This window comes from Colius striatus, chromosome 3 (genome assembly GCF_028858725.1).
Source record: "Colius striatus isolate bColStr4 chromosome 3, bColStr4.1.hap1, whole genome shotgun sequence".
Taxonomy (NCBI): domain Eukaryota; kingdom Metazoa; phylum Chordata; class Aves; order Coliiformes; family Coliidae; genus Colius; species Colius striatus.
Window position 1 is genome coordinate 765,407 of NC_084761.1, and position 26,725 is coordinate 792,131.

The window sequence follows — 26,725 nt, forward strand, 5'->3', positions numbered from 1 at the left end:
GTGGCTCGTACAACACGTCCCGCACGCGGCCGGGCCCGGCCCGCGGGCCTCACGCCGGGCCCCGGGGGCCGGGTGCGGCCTGGCGCACGGTGAAGCCGGGGCCTCGCCCAGCGGCCGCGGCCGCCTCGGGGCCGCCTCGCCCCGGCTGTCGCGGCTCAGGCCCCCGCCAGCTCCCAGACGAACAGCGCGCTGTGGGAGGCCGTGAGGAGCCGGCGGCCGGAGGGGCCGAAGCAGCAGAGCTGGACGGTGTCGTCGTGGCCGGCGTAGTCCTGGGCAGCGCCCGCGGGGCAGCGCAGCAGCCGCAGCAGCCGCTCTGGGGGAGAGGAAGGGGCTGAGGGCTCTGCCAGCGTGGGGCTTGGCCCTCACACCCTGCTCTTGTCCCTGCCCCGCTGTGCTTTGAGTCGTGGGACAGCTACTGCCAAAGCAAGGGGCAATGAAGAGCTGTTGCTGAGGAGAGAGCGTGGCAGGGCAGCTCCAGGCTGTGAGTGAGGCTGCTGTCTGACAGCCACTGCAGCCTCACACCCTCCTGAAGCACACGGACGCAGCTCAGCGGGTGCCTCGCAGCTCTGGGGCAGGCAGGGAGCTCACCCTGCTCTCAGGAGCCGGGTGGACACGAGTGCTGCCTCTACACACACCAACGGCTACGGGAGCAACGTGCCCTTGCCTGCAGAAGCCCTGCCCTTGTCCTTGTCCCTGTGGCTGTAGCTCACCCAGGCTCAGGGATGAAGACAACCCCTAACCCCAGGAAGTCATTTGAGTGATAAATCCTGCTCATTGACAGGACAGAGCTCATGCAGCTCGTTGCTGACCCATCAGGCTCCCAGAGCTTTCTCCTTGCTCAGTGCACACCATGCCCACAGCTGAGTGAGGACAGGGTCTGGGGTGTGTGCACGTCTCATCCAAAGGAAGAGGGACATTGGCAGGAAGAAGGGGACATCCCTCCCCACCCAGGGTCAGCAGAGCCCAGGGCCCCCTGTGGTACTCACCACCAAAGCCCACGGCCATGAAAGGAGCCGCGGGGCACAGGCTGAGGGACGTGGCGAAGTACGGCAAGGACAGCTTCCTCAGCACCTGCACTCCAAGAGAAAACACACCAGCACCTCAGGGAGGAGAAGCTGGGAGAGCAGACCTGCGGCAGCCACAGTGCTTAGGAGGGTAAAGGGCTCCTGGCACAGGGGAGGCTGACACACACATGGCCCCTCAGAGCCTGGAAACCTGCCAGAGGCCTCCACTTCCCAGAGGAGACCTGACTCAATGATTTAAAGGCTCTCAGTGCTGCTGAAAGCAAACTCCTTGGCCTCTGAGGGGATGCAAAGGCTGCAGCGAGGACGGGCTGAGGGCAGGGCCCTGCAGCTCAGCCCTGACCCGGTGCTTGGGACTTTCTGTTGCTCTCAGGAGCCACTTGCCTGAACCCACCCCCCCCTTCAGCCTCAGGTGTGGGGCAGGGCAGCCCTGCCTCCTCCTCCCTGCATCCCCATTTGTCACCCCCTGCCCTGGCAGGCCCCCAGTACCTGCTTCTTGTGCAGACTGTAAAACAGGGCTTCCTTCTGCAGCCCAAAGCCCACGTACACCAAGGTCCCGGGCTCCCAAGGGCAGAAGGCGGCCAGGCTGGGTGGGAGGCTGCTGAGACCCTCCTGAGGGAACCAAAGGAGATAAAACTGAGGCTGGTTGGAGATGCTACAAAGCTGTGGAGCTGAGGTGCTGAGGGCTGTGGGTCAGTGCTGGGCAGGGTGAGGGGAGGGCTGGGACTGCAGCAGCTTCAGGGGCTTTCCCAGCCCAAAGGATTCTGTGGTTCTAAAGTGCATTAACAAGATGCTCTAAAAGCAGAACTAATGAGGATGACTCTCTGGCTCTGAGCCTTGAGGCAGCCCCTTCCTCCAGCTCCTGTGCCATGGACAGGGGGCTGCAGGTGGATGCCAGGAGCAGGGGGCTGCAGGTGGGTGCCAGGGGCAGGGGACTGCAGGTGGGTGCCAGGGGCAAGGAGCTGCAGGTGAGTGCCATGGGCAGGGGATGCTGGTGGGTGCCAGGGGCAGGGGGATGCTGGTGGGTGCCAGGGAGCTGCAGGTGAGAGCCAGGGGCAGGGGGCTGCAGGTGGGTGTCACACTGACCTGGGGGCCAGCAGGTGCTGGGAAGCTGAGCCAGTCCAGCAGCTCACACTTGTCCTTCAGCCAGTCGGAGGCCCAGACGCTGACCCGGCGGTCGGAGCTGGTGGCCAGCCAGAGCTCCCCTCCTTCCACCCCCAAGGCATGGTACTGTGGGAGAGGAGAGTGGGGCTGGCAGCGAGGAGGCTTTGCAGGGAGCTGCACTCAAGCAGGGGGCAGAGGCCTGTGGGAACACCTGCCTCGTGCTGTAGGGCATCAGTGTCGGGATTAACCTCGGTTTGGGCAGCACTTAAAGGCGCTTGGAATAAAGGGGCCAGGGAAGCCACGGTGTGAGCAGCAGCAGCACGTCTGGGCTGAAAGGCCTGGCACAGGAGGCTGCTGCAGGAGGGGTGAGAGCTTGGTCTCACACAGATCTCTTCCCCTGGAGGCCCTTGGGATGTGCACACCTCCCAGGGGAGTGCTTGCCAGTACCCTGTGCCCCTGACAACATCCTGCACGTGACAGGAGGAGCTCCTGAACCTGGAGCAACCAGGGATCACAGCCTTGGGGTGGGGATGATTGGAAAGCCCAAGGACCTGGGCAGGATTGTTCTCATTTCCTCTGTGCTAAGGAAAAAGACTCTCCATGAAGGAGAAAGATGAAGGCAGACCCATCCCACTGCTGCACCATGAGGTATTCCTGGCTCCACAGAGAGCCAGCCATGCATGGGAGGCCAGGCTGCTGAGCAGCAACGTGGGGACAGCACACTGAGCCCTTTCTTGGGGGCACAGGGGCTGAAAGCTCACAGCCCAGGCTGCTCCTGAGTGAGGGCTGCTGCTCTCTGAGAGCCTATGGCAGAGGGACAAGGCACATCTGTGTGTGAGGCCTCTGCAGCAGCCACCAAAGGTCCCCCTGCCCGCAGGCACAGCCTGGCTCGGGGTGCCACCTGCAACAGGGGCAGCTTTACCCCACTGAACACCATCCCAAGCAACTGAACAGGAGTTACTGGAGGGGGAAGGGGGCCTGAAGAGGAAAAGCAAGGGACAACGAAGCCACCTGTGTGTGCCCCCAGCCATGCTGCTGCCCAGGGCTGTGGGGGGTGCCCGGGCTGGGGCTCACCTGCTTGCTGGTGCAGTGCAGGACGGTGATGGCACAGCCCCTGTGCTCAGCAAGGACACACAGGGTGATGCCAGTGCGAGGGCTGCTCACAGCCACCAGCCCATCCTTGCTGCCTGATAGGATCATCTCTCCTGTGGGCAGAGGGCAGAAGAGAATGGGACACGTCTTGGAGGAGAAGGAAAAGCCGCAAGGGGAGAGGCCTGAGATGAGGGGGTAGTGCTGTCCCAAAAGGGAACATCAGAGCCAAGGACTGGTGAGATGAGGGGCCTCAGGGACACCCACTGAAACAGCCCACTGCAGAGCTGCTGCAGCTGGGCAGCAGGAGGACACAAGGGAATGCTGCTTCACCCTCCCAGGACACCTCCCATGTCCCATTTACCTCACACTCAGCTGGCAGAGCTACCAAAGCTCATGGACAGAGGTTCTCCAGCTCGCCCTGGCCCCAAGCGACCCCGGCACAACCAGGCCCCGCTCCCCAAGGCCCCTTCTCCCCGCTGCAGGGAGGAAGCACCTCACCATCCGTGGAGAAGGTGATGGCTGTCAGTGCCGTGCTGTGTGGGTGCATCTTCAGCTCCATCTCTGTCCTGGAAACGCTGAACAGGCGGATGGTGCCATCGCTGTACCCTGCCACCACGTGCTGGCTCTCAGCTCCCCGGGCAGCAGCAGCATGAGGCTTCCAGGCCAGGCACTGGCAGCTCTGCACAGGAACCAGGGCAGAGACACAATGACACAGCGAGGACACAATGCACTGAAAGCTCCACCTGACAGTTATTTCTCCACACAGCAGTCCCTGTGCTCCCAAGCAGTGGAATGTGGCCTCTGCCAAGAGGGAGAGATCGAGGAAAAGGACCTGGGGGGGTTAATTGACAGAGGCTGAACATAAGCCAGCAGTGTGCCCAAGGGCATCCTGGCTGGGATCAGCACTGGGGTGGCAGCAGGGCAGGGATTGTCCCCCTGTGCTGGGCCCTGGGGAGGTTGCAGCTTCAGGGAGGAGCTGCTGCAGAGAGGGAGACAGGAGCAGCATTCTCTGACACTCCCTGACAGGAGGCTGCAGGGAGCTGGGGGTCGGGCTCTGCTCCCCAGGCAGCAATGACAGGACAAGAGGCAATGGGCTGCAGCTGCCCCAGGGGAGGCTGAGGCTGGAGCTGAGGCACAACTGTTTCCCTGAGAGGGGTGTCAGCCCCTGTGCCAGGCTGCCCAGGGAGCTGGGGGAGTGCCCAGCCCTGGAGGGATCCCAAAGGCGTGGGGCTGAGGTGCTGAGGGCTGTGGGTCAGTGCTGGGCTGGGCAGGGTGAAGGCAGGGCTGGGACTGCAGCAGCTTCAAGGGGTTTAACAACACAAAGGCTTCTCTGGCTCTATGAAGTACCACAAACAATTACCTGGTTGAGCACCTGGAACTGCACCACCAGCTCCATGCTGCCCAGAGACCAAACCCTCACGCTTCCGTCCTCCCCACACGTGGCACAGTGAGTCTCATCAGGGCTGAAGCCCACAGCAGTGACCTGTGGGCACAAACACGATGGGCAGCGGGGCTCTGCGGGTGCCACGGCCTGGGGCACATCAGCTCCTCTGCCCTTGGGACCCCTCTCATAGGAGACATCAGACAAGAAGCCCCACAGGCAAAGCAAGGTGGGGTGCTTTGGTTTGGCCCTCAAACCTGGGGCTGACAGCTAGGCTTGGAATGGAAGCCTGTAGGTTTGGAATGGAAGCCTCCTCAAGACCTGCCTGGACACGTTCCTGTGTGGCTTGATCTAGGTGACCCTGCTTCTGCAGGGGGTTGGACTGGATGAGCCCTAAAGGTCCCTTCCAACCCCACCAAACTGTGATTGCATGTAGCCCTGACCCCCAGGGCAGGACCAGGCCCTGTGTAAGTAAATACCTCTCTTCTCCCATGTGAACCTGTTTTGCTGTGGCATAACGACACCCCAGAGCAACAGCAAACCTCACACCAGCCACTCTTCACCTGGGGTGCAGTTTCTCAATGCTTTAGGCAAAGGAAACATTACCCAGCATGGATGTGCCAGCAGCAAACAGAGGCAGGCACAAGCCACAGCACTTGGAATGAGGCCTCAGTGCCTGCCCAAACCCTGTGCCTGAGCAGGGAGGGCTGCAGCTGCACCCCGGCTGCGGCTCCCGGCGCGTCCCTGCCAGCAGCAGCAGCCAGCCCTGAGCTCCTGCCCTGCCCCAGGCTCCTCCCCTCTCACCTTGTTCTTGTGGCCGCTGATGAGCCGGATGCTCGTGCTCTCGGCCCAGTTGATGTACCACAGAGTCCCTGCCGTGGTGCCCACGATGCCCATCTCCAGGGACTCATCGAAGGCTGCGCTGACTATCGTCCCGTCCAGGGGCATCTCGTGCTCCAGCAGGACTGAGCTGGACCTGTGGGCAGCAGGGTGTGAAAAGGACTGGCTCAGCTGGTGGAGCAGCCACTCTGCCTCCTTTACATGCATGTTTCTCAGGAGCCCAGTCAGGGCCGTGCAGGGAAGCGGCCCAAGGAGGGGCTGTGAACGTGACAACCGCTGCATTCCGCCCGTCTCTCACGGGAAAGAAGGAAAACGGGGTGCAGTGGCACCAGAGAAGAACCAAAGGCCACTAATTCCCCTCAAGGGGTTCCTACAAGTCCCTGACACGACCTTCAGGCGTGAGACACTCCACCTGTTTGCAGTATTAAGAGGCAAAGAAGCAGGGAAAAGGTGCAGAGACAGAACCAGCCGTCAGGGGCTGGAGGGGAAGAGCCGAGGAGGGGAGCTGGGGGAGCAGCGAGGCTGCAGGCAGGGCTGTGCCTGCCTGTGAAAAGCCACCTCTCAGACAGCTGGCAGGTGAAGGGCAGAGGCCCTCCAGGGCTGGGTGGGAGGGAAGGAGGGATGCCAGGGCCACGACCTCGTACCTGGCGTCGGGCCCCCTCAGCCTCAGCTCGGGCACAGCAGCCACTGCCCACAGACGGATGCGCTTCGTGTTGCTGCCGCTCAGCAGCCGGTGGTGCCCACACACCAGCACGCCTGGGAGGGCACAGGGAAGGAAAGGCACCCGTCAGCATCCACCACTGAGGCCTGCTCCTGCCACAGGCCACTCATGCACTCGGGCAGGGCAGCGGGGGGCTTCTACAAGCCAACACCCAAACCAGTGTTTTTATGGACTAGAGAGGAAACCCCAGGAAACTCAAGTCCCTGAGGAAACTCAGGGCACAGATCCATTGCCACCCCACACACACACAGGATCACAGAACCCTTTGGGCTGGGAAAGGCCCTGAAGCTGCTGCAGTCCCAGCCCTGCCCTCACCCTGCCCAGCCCAGCACCGACCCACAGCCCTCAGCTCCACACCTTTGGGATCCCTCCAGGGCTGGGCACTCCCCCAGCTCCCTGGGCAGCCTGGCACAGGGGCTCACACCCCTCTCAGGGAAACAGTTGTGCCTCAGCTCCAAGCTCAGCCTCCCCTGGGGCAGCTGCAGCCCATTGCCTCTTGTCCTGTCATTGCTGCCTGGGGAGCAGAGCCCAACCCCCAGCTCCCTGCAGCCTCCTGCCAGGCAGTGTCAGAGAGTGCTGCTGCCTGCCCTCAGCCTCCTCTTCTCCAGCCTCATTCCCTCAGCCCCTCCCCAGCTCCAGCACATCTTGCATCTGGGACATCAAACTGGTTTCCCAAGCAGAGCTGAGACTGAAGTCTACGAGCTCCCTGCTCCCTCCCTAACAAGGCTCCTGCTGCAGGGCCCTGGCACTGCACCCACCGATCTCGCCCTCGTCAGCCTCCCAGGTCATGAAGCAGCGATTCTGCTGGGTGTCCCACACACAGACGTGCCCTGAGTTGGTGCCACTGTACAGAAGGGCGTCAGCACCGTAACAGACAGACGTCAGCTCCACCGGCCCCAGCACGGCCGGGGCAGGGGCCTGATGGACCTGCCAGAGCACAGCAAACAGAAACATCAAAGGGAATGAGGTGCTTACCCACACCAGGGAAAAACCCTCCTCCTCCTCCCCCCCTCAGTTCACACAATGCCTCAAAGCAGCCTGCAGCCAGCCAACAGCGTGGCATGAGAGAAAGCGGCAGCTCTGGGGGGCAGAGCCTCCACTGCACCCACCAAGGGCTTGGCAAAGAAGCCAGGGATGCTGAGCAGGAATCTTCAAAGCACAACTGAAGCTTACCTTGAGGCTGACATCAGCTCCCTGCTGCTCCAACAGCCAAAACATCACAGCTCCCTTGCCCACGCAGGCCAGCTCTCGGTGAGAGAAGGGGCTGAAAGCCACGTCATGCGCTGGCTGCGAGAGCGCCGTGGACGCCAGGAGCTGGTGGGTGGAGGTGTCCCACAGGGCCAGGCTCTGGTCACTGTAGTCCCCTAGAGAGGATGTGAGAGGCAGTGGGATGGGGTTCTGTGGCCTGGGCCCGCTCACCAGCCTGCACGTGGCACATACACCCCTGAGTGTGCCTCTGCCTTGGCCAGGACACGGCTGCTGCAAAGCTGCCCCGGGCCTGGGCTCAGCTCCTGCCTGCTCAGCACAAGCTGCACGACACGAGGGGTCCTCAGCAGAGCTGAGCACAGACAGAAGTGGCCCAACACCTCCTGCTGGAGCTGGGAGCCAGCCTGGCCCTGCAGCCGTGTGGGGGATCTCGGCAGGCTGAGCAGGTTTTCTGCCGTGTCTGCATCCTCAGCAGCTTCTGCACAGCTCAGTGTAACCCCCCAGCCCCACACAGGCCTAACAACAGCCTTGGAACAAGAGAGGGACGTTGCCTTTGCTGAGGTGCAAGCTGAGATGGGAGCCACCACACTGGGTGGCAGCAGAAGGCACTGGCCTGGCCTGGTGACAGGCTGCAGAGCCTGTGGGAGCCTCATGGAGTTCCTGGATGAGCTGTGAGGTCCCTTCCCACACAGGCCATTCAATGACTCCCTGGCTCCCACACAGCTCCCACACAGCTCCAGGGGACAGGGACCCCTGCTGCCTTGCCCAGGCTCCACAGGCTCAGTGGACACTCACTTTTCCTCTTCCCTGCAGCCCAGCCCAGGAGGAGGGCTCCTTCCCCACATGCTCCACTGAGAGCACGAAGCTCTCCCTCTCTCCAGCAAAGCTTGCTTTCTCCCAAGGGCAGACTCAGCAGCTCAGACAGAGGGTATTGCCTATTCCACAGGTCCTCTCTTGTGCAAAACAAGAACTTACTAATTGCATGTTTGTCCTTTAAATGTCTCTGGCCTAAACAAAACAGACAGCTTGAGTGTTCGTGTTGTGCTGGCATCACTGCCTGGCAGGAGGCACAGTTTGAAGCCTGGCTGCTTCTATGCAATGCCATCTAAGCAGCAAGAAGAAGCTCAGAAGAAGGCTTTTCCCTTTGGATACTATATATAGCAACTGCAAACTGTTAACATGGGCTCAGCAAGCCCTAGTGAGCCCCAGGAGAAGAAGAGTGATCACTTCTTCCCTCAGCCTCTTTGTCTCTAGGCTAAACAACCCCAGTTCCCTCAGCCTCTCCTCGTAAGGCTGGTGCTCTTGACTCTTCCCCAGCTTCATTGCTTATCTCTGGACACACAAAGTCTCTTGCCATCTCTCACACACTTCCAGTATCCTCCTGCCATGAGCTGCCTGCTGCAGAGAGCAGCCTGTGCCTGCTGTTGGGGGTGAACTCACCCAGGGTAACGAGGAATCTGTCGTCCCTCGAGAACGCCATGGCTTGGACTTGTGTCTGGTGGTGGAAGAGATTTGCTGTGCAAACCCCATCCTGGATGTTCCAGATGCAGATCTGACAACGGGAGTCTCCATTCCTCCTTCCTGAGGCAGAGGCAAGAACCTTCCAGAACAATGTGGTGTCACTGGTGAGTGGCTACAATCACAGGATCCATTGGGCTGGAGAAGCCCTTGAAGCTGCTGAGTCCCAGCCCTCCCCTCACCCTGCCCAGCCCACCACTAACCCCTGGCCCTTAGCACCTCAGCTCCAGGGCTTTGGGACCCCTCCAGGGCTGGGCACTCCCCCAGCTCCCTGGGCAGTCACCCTGGGGCAGCAGAAGCTGCTCCTACCTGGGCATCGTGGCTGACAGCCAGGGCAGAGATCTCCTCAGCATGGCCCAGCCAGTGGCTCTGGGAGCCCGAGTGCAGGTCCTCAACCACGATGATGCAGCCACAGGTGTAGGCAAAGAAGCCTGGCACAGGAGGAGGAGAGGGGATGTTTTCATGGAAAGGTTTCACACACAGCACTCACTACAACCCACATCACAATTCAGGACAACTGAGGTTCTTTCAGTAATACATAAAGGCTGACACTTGTGCTCAGCTTGTCAGCATCCTTCCTGCCAGGCTGAGGGCAAAGGCTCTCTCCCCAAACCCTGAGCAAAGCTGCTGGGCATCACTCCAGCCTGGAGAAAGCCAAGATGGCCTCAGTGAGAGCTTTCCCTTCTGCTCTGCCCTCTCAACAACTGAAGCCTGAGTCTGCTTCTACAAACTGTGTGTGACCAGGGCAGGGATTGTCCCCCGTGCTGGGCCCTGGGGAGGCTGCAGCTCCAGGGCTGTGTCAGTGCTGGGCCCCTCACTCACTGCCACAGGGACACTGAGGGGCTGCAGCTGGGGAAGGGGCTGGAGCACAAGGGTGCTGGGGAGGGGCTGAGGGAATGGGGTGTTGAGCCTGGAGAAGAGGAGGCTGAGGGCAGCCAGCAGCACTCTCTGACACTCCCTGACAGGAGGCTGCAGGGAGCTGGGGGTCGGGCTCTGCTCCCCAGGCAGCAATGACAGGACAAGAGGCAATGGGCTGCAGCTGCCCCAGGGGAGGCTGAGGCTGGAGCTGAGGCACAACTGTTTCCCTGAGAGGGGTGTCAGCCCCTGTGCCAGGCTGCCCAGGGAGCTGGGGGAGTGCCCAGCCCTGGAGGGATCCCAAAGGCGTGGGGCTGAGGTGCTGAGGGCTGTGGGTCAGTGCTGGGCTGGGCAGGGTGAGGGCAGGGCTGGGACTGCAGCAGCTCCAGGGGCTTTGACACCACAAATGGTTCTGGGATTCTATGAAGTAAAGTTTGGCAATATCAAAGAGAAAGGGTCAGTGGATTTTACCAAGAAGCTGTGTTAGAGCAAAGATCCCAACCCAGCAGGCAGAGGCCACAGTCTGGCTCAGTCCCTGCCACGTACCCGTGTCTGGGTGCCACACCATGTTCCCTCTGCCGTTCCCGTTGTAGCCGATCACTGCCTTCAGCTCCAGCACCTCGCTGCCAGCTGGAGCAGGCAAGAAACTCTGCAAGAAAAATAGATGCTGGTTTAAAATAAGCTGTAGAAGGATGTCCCAGTGAGATAGCTTCAGCAGGCACGTGAGAAGCAGCGTGTGCAAGGCGCCCATGGCCTCACCCACGCCCCTGCTCACACAGCCACGGGTGGCTGCCACAGTGCACATTTAGCCACACAGCAGAGAAACTGCACCAGCAAAACCAGGCACAGATGTTTTCTGATGGGGCTCCAAGCAGGTTGGCAGCAACTGTCCATCTGGGGAGCAGCTGCCAACCCTGCTGGGAAAGGGCTGGGGGGTTGTGCTGACTCAGGGGTGTCGATGTTCCAGTGAGAACACAGGGATGGAAAATGCTTCCAGGTGGAGGGCCAGAGGAAAGAATGAAGGTGCACGCTGAATGAGGCTTCTTCTTGTGTTCCATGAGGCTGGGTTATGTTTCTGTGTTCTTATGGCTGTTTGACAGCGCTGTGCTCGCCAGCCTGCCTGCCCCAGCCCACCCTGCCAACGCTTCTGCTCCCACAGATGGGCACACAGTGAATCACCCCACTGCTCACTCCTCTCTCACTCTCAATAGCACAGCCCATCCCCACTGCTTTGCAGGAATGGAATGCACACTTGCTGAACAGAACAAAAAGGAGCTGATGGCAACTCACTTGTTATAGTCTGGAAAGAGCTGTGTGGGGAGGAGAAAGGGGAGCTCGTGTTAGGAGAGTGCAACTCAGCACCAGGCCCAGGGGGATGCTTCACAAATGAATCCCAGTGGTGGGGCTGGAAGGGCCCTGCAGAGCTGCCCCAGCCCCAGCCCCTGCTCCAGCAGCTTCCCCTGGCTCAGGGGCACAGGAACGTGTCCAGCTGGGGTTGGAAACCTCCTGAGCAGGAGCCTCCACACCCTCCCTGGGCAGCCTGGGCCAGGGCTCCCTCACCTCAGTACCAAAGGACTTTCTCCTCCTGTGCCAGGGGAACTGTTTGTGTCCCAGCTTGTGCCCATCACCCCTTGTCCTGGCACTTGAGACAACAGAACAAAGTGTTGCTGAGGTCGCCCTTTAGTCTTTTCCAGGCTGAACAGCCCCAGGTCCTGCAGCTTTTCCTTTCTCTTTTCAGATGACAAAATGGAGATGAACTGGGAAATGCAGCTCCCCCACCCCCAGATGCCTGTCTGGGCCTGGCACAGCTCTCACCTGCGGGAGCAGCGAGGCCCTGAAGCGAGGGGTGAAGTGCCGGTAGCAGTCTGGGCGGATGGGGCACGGGGACTCGGCACTTTGGCTGTCCTCTCTGAGCTCTGCCAGACAAGGAAGAAAACAGCACCTCTGGGATGCTGCTCCTGGGAAGGAGCAGCCCCGAGGTCAGGGCTTGCTGCCCTTTCAGTAGGTACATCCACACACACACACAGAGGCGAAGATCAGCCTGTGGAGTCACAGTAGCTCCTACACGATGATGTGGGGAAGGAAAGGAGGAACCTGCCACCCCTCAGCATCACAGCACGCTGCAGACAGCCTAGGGGCAGCTGGGCACGTGCCCTGGGCATGGCTGCCAAAGCATAAGCCACCCATCAGAGAAGAGAGAGGCCACAGGCAGAGTTTGCTGGGGAAGCTTTCCAAGGAGTCCTGCCTGGGGCTGAGCGCTGGCAGCTCGCCACGAGCTGCTGCAGCTTTGAGGTTGAGCATCTATTAATAGAGACATTGGGAGCTTTCATTTCAGTTGGGTTTAATAGAACGTGCTGCTTGGAGATGGTGTCAGCTCCAGGCTGAAGAGGGGCTTCTGGGCTGCTTGGAAGCAGCAGCAGGGAAAGAGGCAGAGAAACAAGCAGCCTCAGGGACCAACGTGAGCTTCCCTCAGTGCTGACTTCCCGGGGTAAATCACTCCCAGGGGAGGGAACAGCCCTGAGGAACATGTTGCTGCCCTTGGTCTCACAGCTCTGAGCCCAGGTTTATCTGCACCATATTCATAATGGCTGGACGTCAGGAGGATGGGCAGACACTTTGGTGTCCAGCAACAGGACAAGGGGTGATGGACATCAGCTGGCACACAGGCAGTGCCCCTGGCACAGGAGGAGAAGCTCCTTTGGTGCTGAGGTGAGGGAGCCCTGGCCCAGCCTGCCCAGGGAGGGTGTGGAGGCTCCTGCTCAGGAGGTTTCCAACCCCAGCTGGACACGTTGCTGTGCCCCTGAGCCAGGGGAAGCTGCTGGAGCAGGGGCTGGGGCTGGGGCAGCTCTGCAGGGCCCTGCCAGCCCCCACCACTGGGATTCTGTGACTTTCCTTTTTCAGGGCCAGGCCAAGCTGCCAGGCAGGTCTGAGCACACAGTGCCCTGCTGGAGCCTGAGCACACGGTGCCCTGCTGGAGCCTGGCTCTGTGCAGGATGGGAATACCCCAGACTTACCCTTTGCTGGTCCTCCAGGAGACCTCGAGCTCTCCTGCCTCACTTTGGGCCTCACAACAAGCAGCTCCTCGTTCGTAAGCAACTCCACCACAGGGACTGAGGCATCCTTGTCCCCCTTTGCCCCTATCCTGCTGCTGCCTGGCACATCTGCTTCCTCCTCTGGGTCCAACTCGGAGAAAACACCTGAAGAGAAAATCATGGGAAGGGCAGAACATGCTGATGCCCTTCAGGGCTGCTTCCCGTGGGACCAACCCTTTGGCCCTGGCAGGGTCTCTCCTGCTCTGTGGACCAGCCCATCTGCCAGTGGAGAGCAGAGCAGACATGTCCTGCAGGGTATGCCTGGCAGGGTACTGAGCACAGCCCTCAGGGAAGCTGTGCCAGCAGCCTGGGCTCTGGAGGAGAGCAGAGGGCAAAGCAGAGCTCAGCCCCAAGCCCTCTGCTTGGCTTTGTCCAGGCCAGGGGAAGGAAAGCTCAGCCTGGCCTGTCAGTGTGTGTGAAGGGCTGCTGCTGAGCTGGGCAAGGAGCTTTTCCTGAGACAAAACCAATCGTGCCCTGTCCTGGCAGCAGCTCCTTACCTGGACACGCCGCTGGGCGCACGGCGCTGACCCCCCGGCACGGCGGCACGGGAACTGGCTGCTCAGGGCTCTCACAGGCATCCTTCAGCTTCCCAGAGCTGCCTTCTGCCAACAGACAAGGGCTGTCAAACCTCCTGCGTCCCTTAGGTCCCCTCATCCTGCTGGGCTGGTGGCTGGTGACACCTCCATGCTTGTTGCTCCAGCTCCCTCTTGCAGGAGGAGCCAATTGCCCTCTGTCCTCTGAGAAAGGGAGGGACAGAGACAGGGACAGTGAGGGAAGGGAAAAAGAAGACAGGAGAGATGGGGCCAGGGAAAGAGCCAGAAAACCCAGAGTGCTCAGAACAGCCCAAGGCCCTGGCAGACTGTTACAGCTGACAGCAACCTGGAGGCTAATTAAGTGGTTATTCCCCAGCTAGCTGACCCCCTGAGTGGGGAAAACAAACACCCCCAACCTCCACCCTGTGCCACGAGGAGCAGCAGTGGAAGAGCTGCCAGTCTGCCAGTGCAGGGCAGCTCAGGCAGGAGAAACTCACCTGCTCCTGGCAGCAGAGCTGGCACCGAGGCCCTGGAAAGGCAAAGAGCCTGGTGTCACTCCAGGAGGGGCTGGGCAGGGGTGAGGGGAAGCAGGGAGGGAACTGCCAGCCCTGGGCACTTACCCCTCAGGGGGAGCCAGGAAATCCCACAGGAAGATGGCATCTCCCACGCTGAGGACGTGCTGCTGGTCTGGGCTGAAGGCCACTTGGCACACTGGCTCTGAGTGCCCGATGTACACCTGGGGACAGCACCCCTTAACCCCCCAGCACCAGCTCCTGGCTGGGCACAACACCCTTAACCCCCAGCACCAGCTCCTGGCTGGGCACAACACCCTTAACCCCCAGCACCAGCTCCTGCCTGGGGACAGCACCCCTTAATCCCCCAGCACCAGCTCCTGCCTGGGCACAACACCCTTAACCCCCCAGCACCAGCTCCTGGCTGGGCACAACACCCTTAACCCCCAGCACCAGCTCCTGCCTGGGGACAGCACCCCTTAACCCCCCAGCACCAGCTCCTGCCTGGGCACAGCATCCCTTAACCCCCAGCACCAGCTCCTGCCTGGGGACAGCACCCCTTAACCCCCCAGCACCAGCTCCTGGCTGGGCACAACACCCTTAACCCCCAGCACCAGCTCCTGCCTGGGGACAGCACCCCTTAACCCCCCAGCACCAGCTCCTGCCTGGGCACAGCACCCTTAACCCCTCAGCACCAGCTCCTGCCTGGGCACAGCACCCCTTAACCCCCCAGCACCAGCTCCTGCCTGGGGACAGCATCCCTTAACCCCCCAGCACCAGCTCCTGTCTGGGCACAGCACCCCTTAACCCCTCAGCACCAGCTCCTGCCTGGGCACAGCACCCCTTAACCCCCCAGCACCAGCTCCTGCCTGGGCACAGCATCCCTTAACCCCCCAGCACCAGCTCCTGCCTGGGCACAGCATCCCTTAACCCCCCAGCACCAGCTCCTGCCTGGGCACAGCATCCCTTAACCCCCCAGCACCAGCTCCTGCCTGGGCACAGCATCCCTTAACCCCCCAGCACCAGCTCCTGCCTGGGCACAGCACCCCTTAACCCCCCAGCACCAGCTCCTGCCTGGGCACAGCACCCTTAACCCCCCAGCACCAGCTCCTGCCTGGGCACAACACCCTTAACCGCCCAGCACCAGCTCCTGCCTGGGCACAGCACCCCTTAACCCCCCAGCACCAGCTCCTGCCTGGGCACAGCATCCCTTAACCCCCCAGCACCAGCTCCTGCCTGGGCACAGCACCCTTAACCCCCCAGCACCAGCTCCTGGCTGGGCACAGCACCCCTTAACCCCTCAGCACCAGCTCCTGCCTGGGCACAGCACTCTTAACCGCCCAGCACCAGCTCCTGCCTGGGCACAGCACCCTTAACCCCCCAGCACCAGCTCCTGGCTGGGCACAGCACCCCTTAACCCCTCAGCACCAGCTCCTGCCTGGGCACAGCACTCTTAACCGCCCAGCACCAGCTCCTGCCTGGGCACAGCACCCTTAACCCCCCAGCACCAGCTCCTGCCTGGGCACAGCACCCTTAACCCCCCACCACCAGCTCCTGCCTGGGCACAGCACCCTTAACCCCCCAGCACCAGCTCCTGGCAGGGTGGTGACTCCAATCCCTGCCTTGTACAGCCAGTGCCCACAGGCCTCAAGCAGGTCAGCACAAGCCCTCCAGTGCTCAGGGCTGAGGCTGATCAACCCTGAAGCAGAAGCTAAGCCCCAAGGCCTCATCCTGGCTCCCAATGCCTCTGGCAGCTGGCTGTGTCCCCTGACACCTCTCTGGACCTCACCGAGGGGCTCGCTGGGTGCTTTGGCAGCCCCTGCTCAGGGCCTGGCACTATTACAGTGTGGGAACAGGGCTGTTTCTCAGCTGCTGGGACTGGGGATGCTGGGCTAAGCCACACATTTGCTGCTCTTCTCTGCAGGGACTCAGAGCAGCACCAAGCCCCTTCCCTCGGTGGCAGTACCTGGAAGTTGACATCGAAGCGCATCTGGTAGTCCCAGACTTTGATGACCTTGTCACCAGCAGTGAGCAGGTACCTGCCATCCCTGCTCAGGGCCAGGGAGGAGCAGCACAGCTTGTGCACACCAGACACCTGAGGACAAGGAATGGCACAGCATTAGCTCAGCCTGCCCATGTCCTTCCTTATGCTGCAGCAAGAGCTGAAACTCAGAGCACCTGAAGCCTCGAAAAGCCTGGAGAAGGCTGAGGGGGAAACTCATCAGTCCCTAAAGGGTGGGTGTGAGGAGGATGGGGGGACACTTTGTTCTGCAGTGTCCTTTGACAGGACAGGGGTGATGGACATAAGCAGGAACACAAACAGGAGGAGTTGTGCTGGAGGAGCTCTGCAGGGCGCTTCCCACCCCACCACTCTGGGATCCTAAGAGGACAGGAGTGTGACAGCCCAGGCTCACCCTGAGCACAACCACACCAGCATTGCTACAGGCTTCCACTCGTGTTTCTCAGAGGCCTGTGGGCCCCAGGACAGGCTCCTCTCTCCTGCAGCCTCCTGTGGGACGTGAGCTCAGTGCTGGCGTTTCCTACCTCTCGCACCAGCCGTCCCGTCCTTGTGTCCAGCACGAGGAGTTTGCTGGCAGAAGTGGCCACCAGCAGCTCCCCCCGAGGCACAGGAGCGAAGCAGACTCTGGCTGAGCAGCCCAAGGCCGTGCAGTTCGTGTCCAGGACACTGATGTCCACCCTCAGCAGCTGGGAAACAGGGAGCCACTGAGTAAACACCCTGAGGCAAGGAGTGCAGCAGCCTCAGGAGTGCAGCAGCCTCAGGAGAGCCTGTGTGGCTGCCTCACTGTGAGGCTGTGGAGCCCCCAGACCCTTCCCTTCCCACCCAGTGTGGTGGAGCCCCCAGACCCTTCCCACCCAGTGTGGTGGAGCCCCCAGACCCTTCCCTTCCCACCCAGTGTGGTGGAGCCCCCAGACCCTTCCCACTCAGTGTGGTGGAACCCCCAGACCCTTCCCACCCAGTGTGGTGGAGCCCCCAGACCCTTCCCTTCCCACCCAGTATGGTGGAGCCCCCAGACCTTCCCTTCCCACTCAGTGTGGTGGAACCCCCAGACCCTTCCCACCCAGTGTGGTGGAGCCCCCAGACCCTTCCCTTCCCACCCAGTGTGGTGGAGCCCCCAGACCCTTCCCTTCCCACCCAGTGTGGTGGAGCCCCCAGACCTTCCCTTCCCACTCAGTGTGGTGGAGCCCCCAGACCCTTCCCTTCCAACTCAGTGTGGTGGAGCCCCCAGACCCTTCCCTTCCCACTCAGTGTGGTGGAGCCCCCAGACCCTTCCCACTCAGCGTGGTGGAGCCCCCAGACCCTTCCCACCCCGTGTGGGGCTGCAGGGTCCAGGCAATGCCCCAGCTGCCCAGGAGAGCAGCTCACAAAGAGGACTTAGAGGTGACAGCCTACACAACACTTCTCCAAACCATCTTTCTAGAGAGCAATGAGGAGAAAAGGGTTGAGAGCTGGAGAAGAGCCAGCTGAGAGGGTCATTAAGGCCTGTGCCAGGCTGCCCAGGGAGCTGGGGCAGTGCCCAGCCCCGGAGGGATCCCCGAGCCCTGGAGCCGAGGGCCGTGGGTCAGTGAGCCTTCTCCAACGCTGCCGGTGCCCAAGGCCCCTTCCCACCCCACCTGCTGGTGCCCACCAGGGGCAGCAGCTGGGTACCTGGTGCAGCGAGCAGGCCTGCAGCACGCTCACCACAGCCCGTGACGGCCCCACGAAGGCCAGGAGCCGGCTGTCGCCGCTCACCGCCAGCGCCTCGGACCCGCTCCCGCCCGCCGCGGCCACCACGTTCCCTGGGGGCCACAGACAGGCACAGAGTGAGCAGCAGAGAAGCTCCACGAGGCTCCTGCTGAGCCCTGGCTGCAGCTGCTCCTGCCTCGCCATCGGCCCTGGGTTAACAGTCTGGCTGAGAAACAACCAACCCGTGTGCCAGGAGATGCTACGGAGAGAGAACGCTCTGAGGAGCAGAGGCTGCAGCCCTGGGGCTGCTCAGCATGGAGGGGACAAGCCTGAGCTCAGGGGCACCTCAGCAATGCTGCAAGGTCCCTACAGGGTGGGTGTGAGGATGGGGGACACTGTCCTGTGGTGCCCAGGGCGAGGACAAGGGGTGATGGACATCAGCTGGGACACAAACAGTTCCCCTGGCACAGGAGGAGAAGCTCTTTTGGTGCTGAGGTGAGGGAGCCCTGGCCCAGGCTGCCCAGGGAGGGTGTGGAGGCTCCTGCTCAGGAGGTTTCCAACCCCAGCTGGACACGTTCCTGTGCCCCTGAGCCAGGGGAAGCTGCTGGAGCAGGGGCTGGGGCTGCAGCAGCTCTGCAGGGCCCTGCCAGCCCCCACCATGCTGGGATTGTGTTTCTGTCCCTGCCTGCCCCTGCTCCCACCTGCCCTGTTGCCTGCTCCTGCTGTGGGCAGCCCTGGGCTTGGGGAGCCCCAAGGGCAGGCTCCAGCTCTTGCCCTTGTTCAACCTCATCCCACTGCCCTCAGCCCATGGCTCCAGCCTGGCCAGAGCCCTCTGAAGCTCCTTCCTGCTGTCAGACACATCCACACACCCACCCAGCTTTGTGTCCCCTCCACAGGGACTGAGGGTGCCCTCCATCCCCTCACCCAGATCACTGACAAAGATGTTAAACACAACAGGCCCCAGCACAACACAATGATGGAAATTAATCAGTTTCAACAAATGAAACCATCCCTTCAGGAAATGAAAAGAGTCAGGGCCTGGGGTGAGGAAGTCTCAGTGATTCCAGTCAGGCACCAAGCTGAGGCTGTCTCAAGCAGGACAGGCAGGGAAGGGCTGGCAGGCACTGGGGTCTGCTCACAGGTTTGGGATAAACACAAATGACACAGCTCAGAAGGTGCATCAGGCAATAGCTCCGAGTCTGGTTTGGCTTTGGTGCTGGGATGTCTGTTGTACTCAGGAAAGGAAGAGAGGCAACAAGCCAGGACTTACCCAGGACTCTCAGGACGTGGCTCCTCTGCTCTGTGCAGCTGTACAGAGCCAGGGTTCCCTGCAAACAGGAGCTGAACATGAACTTGCCATCTGGAGAGAAGGTGAGCCCAGTGATCACTGTGTGGTGCTGCCTGAAGGAGAGCAGAGGACAAAGGGAGGAGAAAGCACAACCAACCAAACCCCAGGAAACATGAGCCTGGCCCAGGGAGATGTGAAGAGTTCAGGAGAACAAGAGGATGGAGGCCAGGCTGAGGAGCCCACCATGCTCCTGCCTGCAGCACCCCACAGCAATCACAGTCCAGGCAAGTGGCTGGACAGGATGTGCTCCCTCTCCTTCTGGAGCATCATCTGCCTCCCACAGCCAAGCACACCAGGGGTCCCTGCTCAGCTGGGACCCCCAACTGCCCCCCAGGGATTCATCCAGAGAGCCCCTGGAGCCTTCATGGATTGGAATGTACCACCCAGAGCCTGGGCACAGCAGCCTCTCTGCCTGAAAACCAGTCAGCTGGGACCCAGCCCCGGATTGTTGAGCTCTACGTAAGAACCTTACTGTGGTCATAGAACTGTTTTGGTTGGCAAAGCCCCTGAAGCTGCTGCAGCCCCAGCCCTGCCCTCCCCCTGCCCAGCCCAGCACTGACCCACAGCCCTCAGCACCTCAGCCCCACGCCTTTGGGAGCCCTCCAGGGCTGTCAGGGAGCTGCAGAGTGCTCATGGCAGGGGGCAGCTCCCCTGGCAGCACTTACTTGTGCTCCACCAGCAGGTCAGAGGAGGCCAGGTCGAAGATCCGCACCGTCCCGCTGTCGAAGCCACAGGCCAGGAGGTGCTGGGCAGGGTGAAAGGCCACAGCACAGGGGCTTTCATCAGCAGCTGTGAAGTCATACAGCTGCAGGGAAGAGACAGGCCCAGGGCTGGGTGAAGCTTTGCCTGGCCCCTGTACCAGCACCACCACGGCAGAGATCTCGTCTTGCCTGGGTGGAGCTGAAGGCCAGTGAAGTCCTGGCTCCTTGGGCAGCTGGACAAAGCCCTTGGTGTCATGCTTTGGGTTAAAGAGCAACGTGGGTTAACAACCACTTGAGCAGCCAAGGCCACGTTACACATGGAGCTAAAGCCCCAGAACCACATTGCAAAGGACTTCATAGAATCATTTCACTTGGAAAAGACTTTTAAGCCGTTTCCTCTCGTCCTGACATTCATTGCAGCCTCCAGAGCCCAGGCTCAGCACCCCCATTCCCTCAGCCCCTCCCCAGCACCCCTGTGCTCCTTCCCCAGCTCTGGCCACGCTGCAGCCCCTCAGTGTCCCTGTGGCAGTGGGTGAGGGGCCCAGCACTGACACAGCCCTGGAGCTGCAGCCTCCCCAGGGCCCAGCACAGGGGCACAATTTCTTACTCACAGGACCCTGAAACACTTCCAGGAGGTCACTTAAGGGCTCTTGAACAGTAACATCCAGCCCAGCCAGTAGGCAGGCTGCACGTGAGGGTCAGACACGTGCCGGGTCCCGTCTCACGCACCTGCTGCATGGAGCTGAGGTCCCACACACGGACGCTGTTGTCCCGAGACACTGTTGCCATCTGCTTCCGAAGCCCTTCGGTGGAGAAGGCCAGGACAGAGCCCCCGTGGGAGCGCATGAGGGTGCTGTAGCCCCAGGAGGGGATGTCCAGGCAGCCCAGGCTCCCAGCTGCCGTGCTGCACAGCACCCTGCGGCCGTCGGGGCTGATGCACACGCAGCTCAGCGGAGCCTCGTGCTCTGGGGGAGACACACCAGTGGGTGACTGTCCCTGGGAAGGCTGCAGCAGCAGCTGGAACCCATTTTGTGTTTAGGACAGCTAGCCTCCAGTCAGCCTGGGGAAGAGGAGGCTGAGGGCAGCCAGCAGCACTCTCTGACACTCCCTGACAGGAGGCTGCAGGGAGCTGGGGGTTGGGCTCTGCTCCCCAGGCAGCAATGACAGGACAAGAGGCAATGGGCTGCAGCTGCCCCAGGGGAGGCTGAGGCTGGAGCTGAGGCACAACTGTTTCCCTGAGAGGGGTGTCAGCCCCTGTGCCAGGCTGCCCAGGGAGCTGGGGCAGTGCCCAGCCCTGGAGGGATCCCAAAGGCGTGGGGCTGAGGTGCTGAGGGCTGTGGGTCAGTGCTGGGCTGGGCAGGGTGAGGGCAGGGCTGGGACTGCAGCAGCTTCAGGGGCTTTGCCAACCCAAATGACTCTGTGATTCCCTGGAAGTGCTGCAGCCAGGAATGAGCAGCCCTCAGCCTGAATGCTGAACACTGGCAGGTTTGAGTTTAGTGACTGAGTCTCTGCCCTTTCTAGGAGTCCCCAGGCTCTGCTGTTGAGGGGATTGTTGCAACACAGGTGCTTGACTTCTCCCCTTATTCTCCATGGACAGTTGAGCTGCGGGTACAAGGGCACAGGAGCCAGGGGGCAGTGCTGCCCTCACCCAGACACTGCCTTTCTCCTGGGGGTTATGGGAGTGAACCATTGTTGCTGGAGACTCCCATGGCAGCCACCCCTGGACCCCCCTGTTTGTGAGAGTTGCTCTGGGAGACATGGCAGTGGAGCTGTGGCCTCTCAGCAGCAGGCTGGGGGAGAGGGGCAGCTCAGGAGCACCTCTCCCAGCTCTACCCACCGGCCTCCAACACGACGGCTGAGAAGTCCCGTGGCCAGAGGCGCAGGTAGCCGTCCTCTGAGCCCGTGGCACAGAAGGCTGAGGAGATGCTGATGCTGTTGATGGCGATCCCAGGGCCTGAAAACCAAACCCCACAACACTACCTGTTCAGCTGCAACAAGACAGCTCCATCTGAGCCAAGGGCTGAGGCCAATGCTCCACCCGAGGCAGGGAAGCAGGTACAAACCCCTTTCCTTTCCACATCTCAAATCCCCTCTGCAGCACGGTGAGGAGAGAGGATAAAGATGCACATGGACTGGGTTATTTTGATTCAGGTGTAGAGCCTGCTGGGAGCCAGCACTGTGACCAGAAGGACACCCAAGGACATGATTTCTCTTGGGCACTTTCTCACCCACAAAGGGAGAACCAGGGTCCCAACCCCCTCTCTAGAGTCACGAGCTCAATTTGCCAAAGCAAAGTGCACCTGAAGCTGTGAGATATGAGAGCAATCAGACCTGAAAGGGAATTCTTCCCATTGCTAAAAAAATCAAAGGAAGAGCTGGAAGCTGCACTACTTAGTACTTCAGCAAAGCTCTCCCAAACACTGCACAAGCTGATTCATGACAACAATCCCCAAACTAATCTTGTTTGTCAGTCTGTGGAGCTCCTTTCCCATCTCTGCATTCAGGCTGCTGCCAGCAAATGAAGATGTGGGTTCATGTTTCTAAAACCAGGGTTTCTAAAAGCAGGGTTTCTCTGAAAACTGCATTCAGCACTTCAAATGCTACAGTTTTGTTTCTTCAGATGAAACCCCAGCAGGTCTTTGCAGTGCTTCAGGGGTGAACAGCCAGCAGCGACCTCATCAACCCCAGATGATCCTTAGAGATGGTAAGGAGATGGTTTCTATCCCCAGACCTTTGTCTGAGTTTGTTTGGGGCTGTCAAGATGCTGAGGGGATGGAACATGTGTGTGAGGAGGAAAGGCTGCAGCCCTGGGGCTGTTCAGCCTGGAGAAGAGAAGCCTGAGCTCAGGGGCACCTCAGCAGCACTGACAAGCACCTAAATGGTGTTTGTCAAGAGGATGGGGCAGCTGGTGTTTTCTTATCTCTAGTGCCAGGACAAGGGGTGATGGACATCAGCTGGAACACAAAAGGTTCCACTGGCACAGGAGGAGAAGCTCCTTTGGTGCTGAGGGGAGGGAGCCCTGGCCCAGGCTGCCCAGGGAGGGTGTGGAGGCTCCTGCTCAGGAGGTTTCCAACCCCAGCTGGACACGTTCCTGTGCCCCTGAGCCAGGGGAAGCTGCTGGAGCAGGGGCAGGGGCTGGTCTGCAGGGCCCTGCCCAACCCCACCCCTGGGACTGTGTTTCTGCCCCTGCCCTCCCTGCCTGCCCCTGCTCCCACCTGCCCCGTTGCCTGGCTGCTCCTGCCCTGGGCAGTGCTGGGGCTGTGTGGGCAGCAGCCGCCGCACGCTCCTCACACACACGTTCTCGTAGTCCAGCTCCAGCACGTGGCCGCTCCTGCTGCACACAAAACTGGGAAGGAGAGAGACCCTGGGGTTAAGAGGAGCTGTGCTGGTCGAGTTTAACAACCCAGTTTGTTTTACCCATTAAACTGTGCCTGATGGGCAGGGATTCACCAGAACAAAACAGGTCCATGAGGTGTCCAAGGGCACCTTTCCACGTGCCACCTACAAACCTGCACCAGTCAGAGCTTTGTGGTTTATGTCACGTCCCTTCACTAGCAAAAGAGCTGGAAACTCAGCACAGGCTTCAAAAAAGAAGCTCTGTGCCAGAGCACACAGCCCAGAGGAGGCAGGGCCAGTTGGGCTTGCAGCTCTGTGTTTATGGAGCAGTATGTGGTAGCTACCAAGGTCTGGCTTTCACAGAACCACACAACCCTTTGGGTTGGAAAAGACCTTTAAGATCAAGCCCCAGCCCTGCCCTCACCCTGCCCAGCCCAGCACTGGCCCACAGCCCTCAGCACCTCGGCTTTGGGATCCCCCCAGGGCTGGGCACTCCCCCAGCTCCCTGGGCAGCCTGGCACAGAGGCTCACACCCCTCTCAGGGAAGAAATCCATCACCAGAGAATAAAACCCTCACAACAAGGTGTGTATCAGCCTGTAGGCAAAGTGTGGCCCACGCTCCTGCTGCTGCCAGCAGAAAGCTAAGCCCGAGCCTCAGGGCAGGGAGAGAGCCATTAAATAGGGCAGAACAGCAGTATGGCAGGAGGACAGAGCCATTCCCTGGGCTGTGCTGCAGCCAGCAGCGCCTGTGCCTCCTCCAGAAGGCCCCAGCAGAGCGCTGAGCTCCAGCAGAGCCGCCTCAGCCCCGCAGCTGCCCCACCGGCCCCTTACAGCGTGTGGCCCGGCCGGTCCCGCGCGGCCGCCTGCGGCTCCTCCAAGGTCAGGTCCGTGAAGTGCAGGGACTGGAACTCGCCCAGAGCGACGGGGCAGGAGCGCAGGAACCCGGCCCTGAGGCGCCAGAGCCGCACGCTGGCCCTGCCACACGACACCATCCTGTCCAGAGAGAGGCAGCAGCAACCACAGTCACTGCAGCTGCCACAGCCCCTGCTGCACTCCCAGCCCTGCCCAGCCCAGCACTGACCCCTCAGCACCTCAGCCCCACGCCTCTGGGATCCCTCCAGGGCTGGGCACTGCCCCAGCTCCCTGGGCAGCCTGGCACAGGGCTCAACAGCCCTTTGGGAAAGGCATTTTTCCTAATATCCAATATAAACACACTGAGCACCCCCATTCCCTCAGCCCCTCCCCAGCACCCCTGTGCTCCAGCCCCTTCCCCAGCTGCAGCCCCTCAGTGTCCCTGTGGCAGTGACTGAGGGGCCCAGCACTGACACAGCCCTGGAGCTGCAGCCTCCCCAGGGCCCAGCACAGGGGGACAATCCCTGCCCTGATCCTGCTGCCACCCCAGTGCTGATCCCAGCCAGGCTGCCCTTTGCTTCTTGCCCCCCTGGGCACGCTGCTGGCTGCCGTTCAGCCGCTGGCACCAACCCCCCCAGGCCCTTTCCCCGGGCAGTTTCCAGCCCCTCTGCCCCAGCCTGGAGCTGCCTGGGCTTGGGGAGCCCCAAGGGCAGGCTCCAGCCCTTGCCCTTGTTAAACCTCATCCCACTGCCCTCAGCCCATGGCTCCAGCCTGGCCAGAGCCCTCTGCAGCTCCTTCCTGCCCTCAGACACATCTCCACACCCACCCAGCTTTGTGTCCCCTCCAAACTGACTGAGGGTGCCCTCGATCCCCTCACCCAGGAGCAGGGCAGGACTCTGAGCCCCTGGTGAAAGGCCAGTGCCTCAAGGGCCAGCACCCAACAGCAGGACCTCAGGGCTGGAATGGCAACCAGCCAGCTGCAGCACCACTGTTGCCCCCACAGCCAGGCCAGAAACAATGCTTTCCATTTACTTTCTCTGCATGTTACCTGGTATCATCAAAAAAGGCAATCTTCAAGGCTTGGATGTCCACATCTGTGTGTGCTTTGGCCAGCACAGCCACCTCCCCTCCATGGGTCACCTGGGCTGTGTTCCACACCACCACCATCTGAAGCAAGAAAAGGCACTGTCACAGCAGCTCAAATGTGGAAACCTTGGCAGCAAAAGAGCTTTTTGTTGCAGTAGCTGACCAGCTGCACAGACAGGAACCTGTTCCAGGGCTGGGCACAAAACAGAGTTGAGGCAGGAGGGAAAAAACCCACCTCTCACACAGAGGGTTCAGGACAGTCCAATAGCTTTGCAAAGCTCTCTGGCAATACACTGCTCTGACATCCATAATTACAAGCTCTAAATCACAAGGCTGCCTGGCAACAGGGCTCAGGCTTGGAAAGAAAATGCAGGGAGGAGAGGGCACTGTGAGATGGAAGAGCTGTGCCAGGGCTGAGCTGCTCTGTGGGAGCTGGGGGTGGCTCTCCCATGCATGTCTGTGTGCTCACAGCACCCACCAGCAGGGGCAAGAGAGTCCAACGCTCTCCCCACAGGACAGGAGAGGATGGGCGAAGAAATGGAGGTGGTTTGATGCTCTGCATTTCAGAACACTGTTAAAACCAGAGCTGGGATCACCTCAGAGGCTGGGATGGGCACCACCCTGGGAGAAGTGCTCCTGGCCAGATCCCAGCATCCCTTCTTTTCCCATCCTGCTTTCAGCCTGGTGACCCCTGGTCCCATCCTGCTTTCAGCCTGGTGATCCCTGGTCCCATCCTGCTTTCAGCCTGGTGATCCCTGGTCCCATCCTGCTTTCAGCTTAGTGACCCCTGGTCCCATCCTGCTTTCAGCCTGGTGACCCCTGGTCCCATCCTGCTTTCAGCCTGGTGACCCCTGGTCCCATCCTGCTTTCAGCCTGGTGATCCCTGGTCCCATCCTGCTTTCAGCCTGGTGACCCCTGGTCCCATCCTGCTTTCAGCCTGGTGATCCCTGGTCCCATCCTGCTTTCAGCCTGGTGATCCCTGGTCCCATCCTGCTTTCAGCCTAGTGACCCCTCCTGCCCCCTTCCAGCTCCCACTCAGGTCCCAGCCCACTGCCACTGCAGGCAGTTAACAGGCACAGTGACAGCCCTGTGGTCATCAGTAAGAGACTGGTGGATGGAAACAGTGATACCCCCAGTGCCATGCCACAGCTACTTGTGACTGTGCAGTGGGAGCTGCGTCACGGCCTCACTACGTCGGCACGGGGCAGCTTCCGTGTCCCTTCCAGCAGCGACGCCTGCAGTGCTCACAACTGAAAGATGAAACCTCACACCTTGCCCTAAAGGCTACAAAAAGCAGAGCTTTGGAGCTTCAGTCAGTGCTGAGCCTCCCACCTCAATTCCCAGGCCCTCATGGGGTGCTTGCAAACCTTCCAGCTCAAAACGCCACAGGCACCCGCGTCACCCTCAGCACACAGAGGGCTGTGGAGGCAGCGGTGCTGTGCCTGAGCCCCCTTCAGCACCCCACCTGGGCTCGTCCCTGGGACCATACCAGGGCCAGAAGCAGCCCCAAAGCTCAGCCCCAGCAGGTCTCACAGGCTGCTTCCCGAGGGATCTGCCTGCAGCTGAGGATGTGAACGCTCCCGAGCAGCGGGCAGAAGGAGACAAGGAGAAAGGGATCTCCCTTTGACTGCAGAACATGTTTGTCTGAAAAACACCACCATAAGCTGGGAGAAGCAGCAAACAGCCACCTCGTGCTGCTGTCTCAGAGCAGGGAAAGGTGCCCAGCCCCAGCTCTCACCGTTTTGCCGTGGCCGTCCCTCCCGACGCCGCACAGAACGGCTCCGTCGCGGGAGAAGCTGCAAGAGGAGGGCAGCGGGTGAAACACGGCTCCCGGGACCCCC

The 26,725-nt window shown here is 60.9% G+C and overlaps 1 protein-coding gene across 6 annotated transcripts in view; it reads right to left on the reverse strand.

Moving 5' to 3' along the window:
* Window positions 1-155: 155 nt before the first annotated feature.
* The window catches only part of WDR90 (WD repeat domain 90), a 35,569-nt gene continuing 8,999 nt past the window's right edge, over window positions 156-26,725 (reverse strand). For 2 of the 6 annotated variants that reach the window (XM_061993611.1, XM_061993609.1), the window contains 30 exons: window positions 26,623-26,680; window positions 24,847-24,965; window positions 23,778-23,939; window positions 22,826-22,956; window positions 21,448-21,564; window positions 20,340-20,575; window positions 19,575-19,714; window positions 18,832-18,962; window positions 17,544-17,674; window positions 16,421-16,582; window positions 15,843-15,971; window positions 13,985-14,100; window positions 13,862-13,893; window positions 13,329-13,568; window positions 12,754-12,936; window positions 11,555-11,655; window positions 10,286-10,388; window positions 9,194-9,315; window positions 8,807-8,966; window positions 7,334-7,524; window positions 6,919-7,087; window positions 6,084-6,195; window positions 5,404-5,575; window positions 4,579-4,701; window positions 3,717-3,897; window positions 3,201-3,331; window positions 2,109-2,252; window positions 1,512-1,634; window positions 987-1,071; window positions 156-313 (listed from right to left, as the gene is read on the reverse strand). In XM_061993611.1, the coding sequence (XP_061849595.1) occupies window positions 156-313; window positions 987-1,071; window positions 1,512-1,634; window positions 2,109-2,252; window positions 3,201-3,331; window positions 3,717-3,897; window positions 4,579-4,701; window positions 5,404-5,575; window positions 6,084-6,195; window positions 6,919-7,087; window positions 7,334-7,524; window positions 8,807-8,966; window positions 9,194-9,315; window positions 10,286-10,388; window positions 11,555-11,655; window positions 12,754-12,936; window positions 13,329-13,568; window positions 13,862-13,893; window positions 13,985-14,100; window positions 15,843-15,971; window positions 16,421-16,582; window positions 17,544-17,674; window positions 18,832-18,962; window positions 19,575-19,714; window positions 20,340-20,575; window positions 21,448-21,564; window positions 22,826-22,956; window positions 23,778-23,939; window positions 24,847-24,965; window positions 26,623-26,680 (4,162 nt within the window). Of the gene's footprint in view, window positions 314-986; window positions 1,077-1,511; window positions 1,635-2,108; window positions 2,253-3,200; window positions 3,332-3,711; window positions 3,898-4,578; window positions 4,702-5,403; window positions 5,576-6,083; window positions 6,196-6,918; window positions 7,088-7,333; window positions 7,525-8,806; window positions 8,967-9,193; window positions 9,316-10,285; window positions 10,389-11,554; window positions 11,656-12,753; window positions 12,937-13,328; window positions 13,569-13,861; window positions 13,894-13,984; window positions 14,101-15,842; window positions 15,972-16,420; window positions 16,583-17,543; window positions 17,675-18,831; window positions 18,963-19,574; window positions 19,715-20,339; window positions 20,576-21,447; window positions 21,565-22,825; window positions 22,957-23,777; window positions 23,940-24,846; window positions 24,966-26,622; window positions 26,681-26,725 lie in introns of those variants that run through there. The other 4 variants (XM_061993610.1, XM_061993612.1, XM_061993613.1 and 1 more) reach the window with 4 other exon arrangements.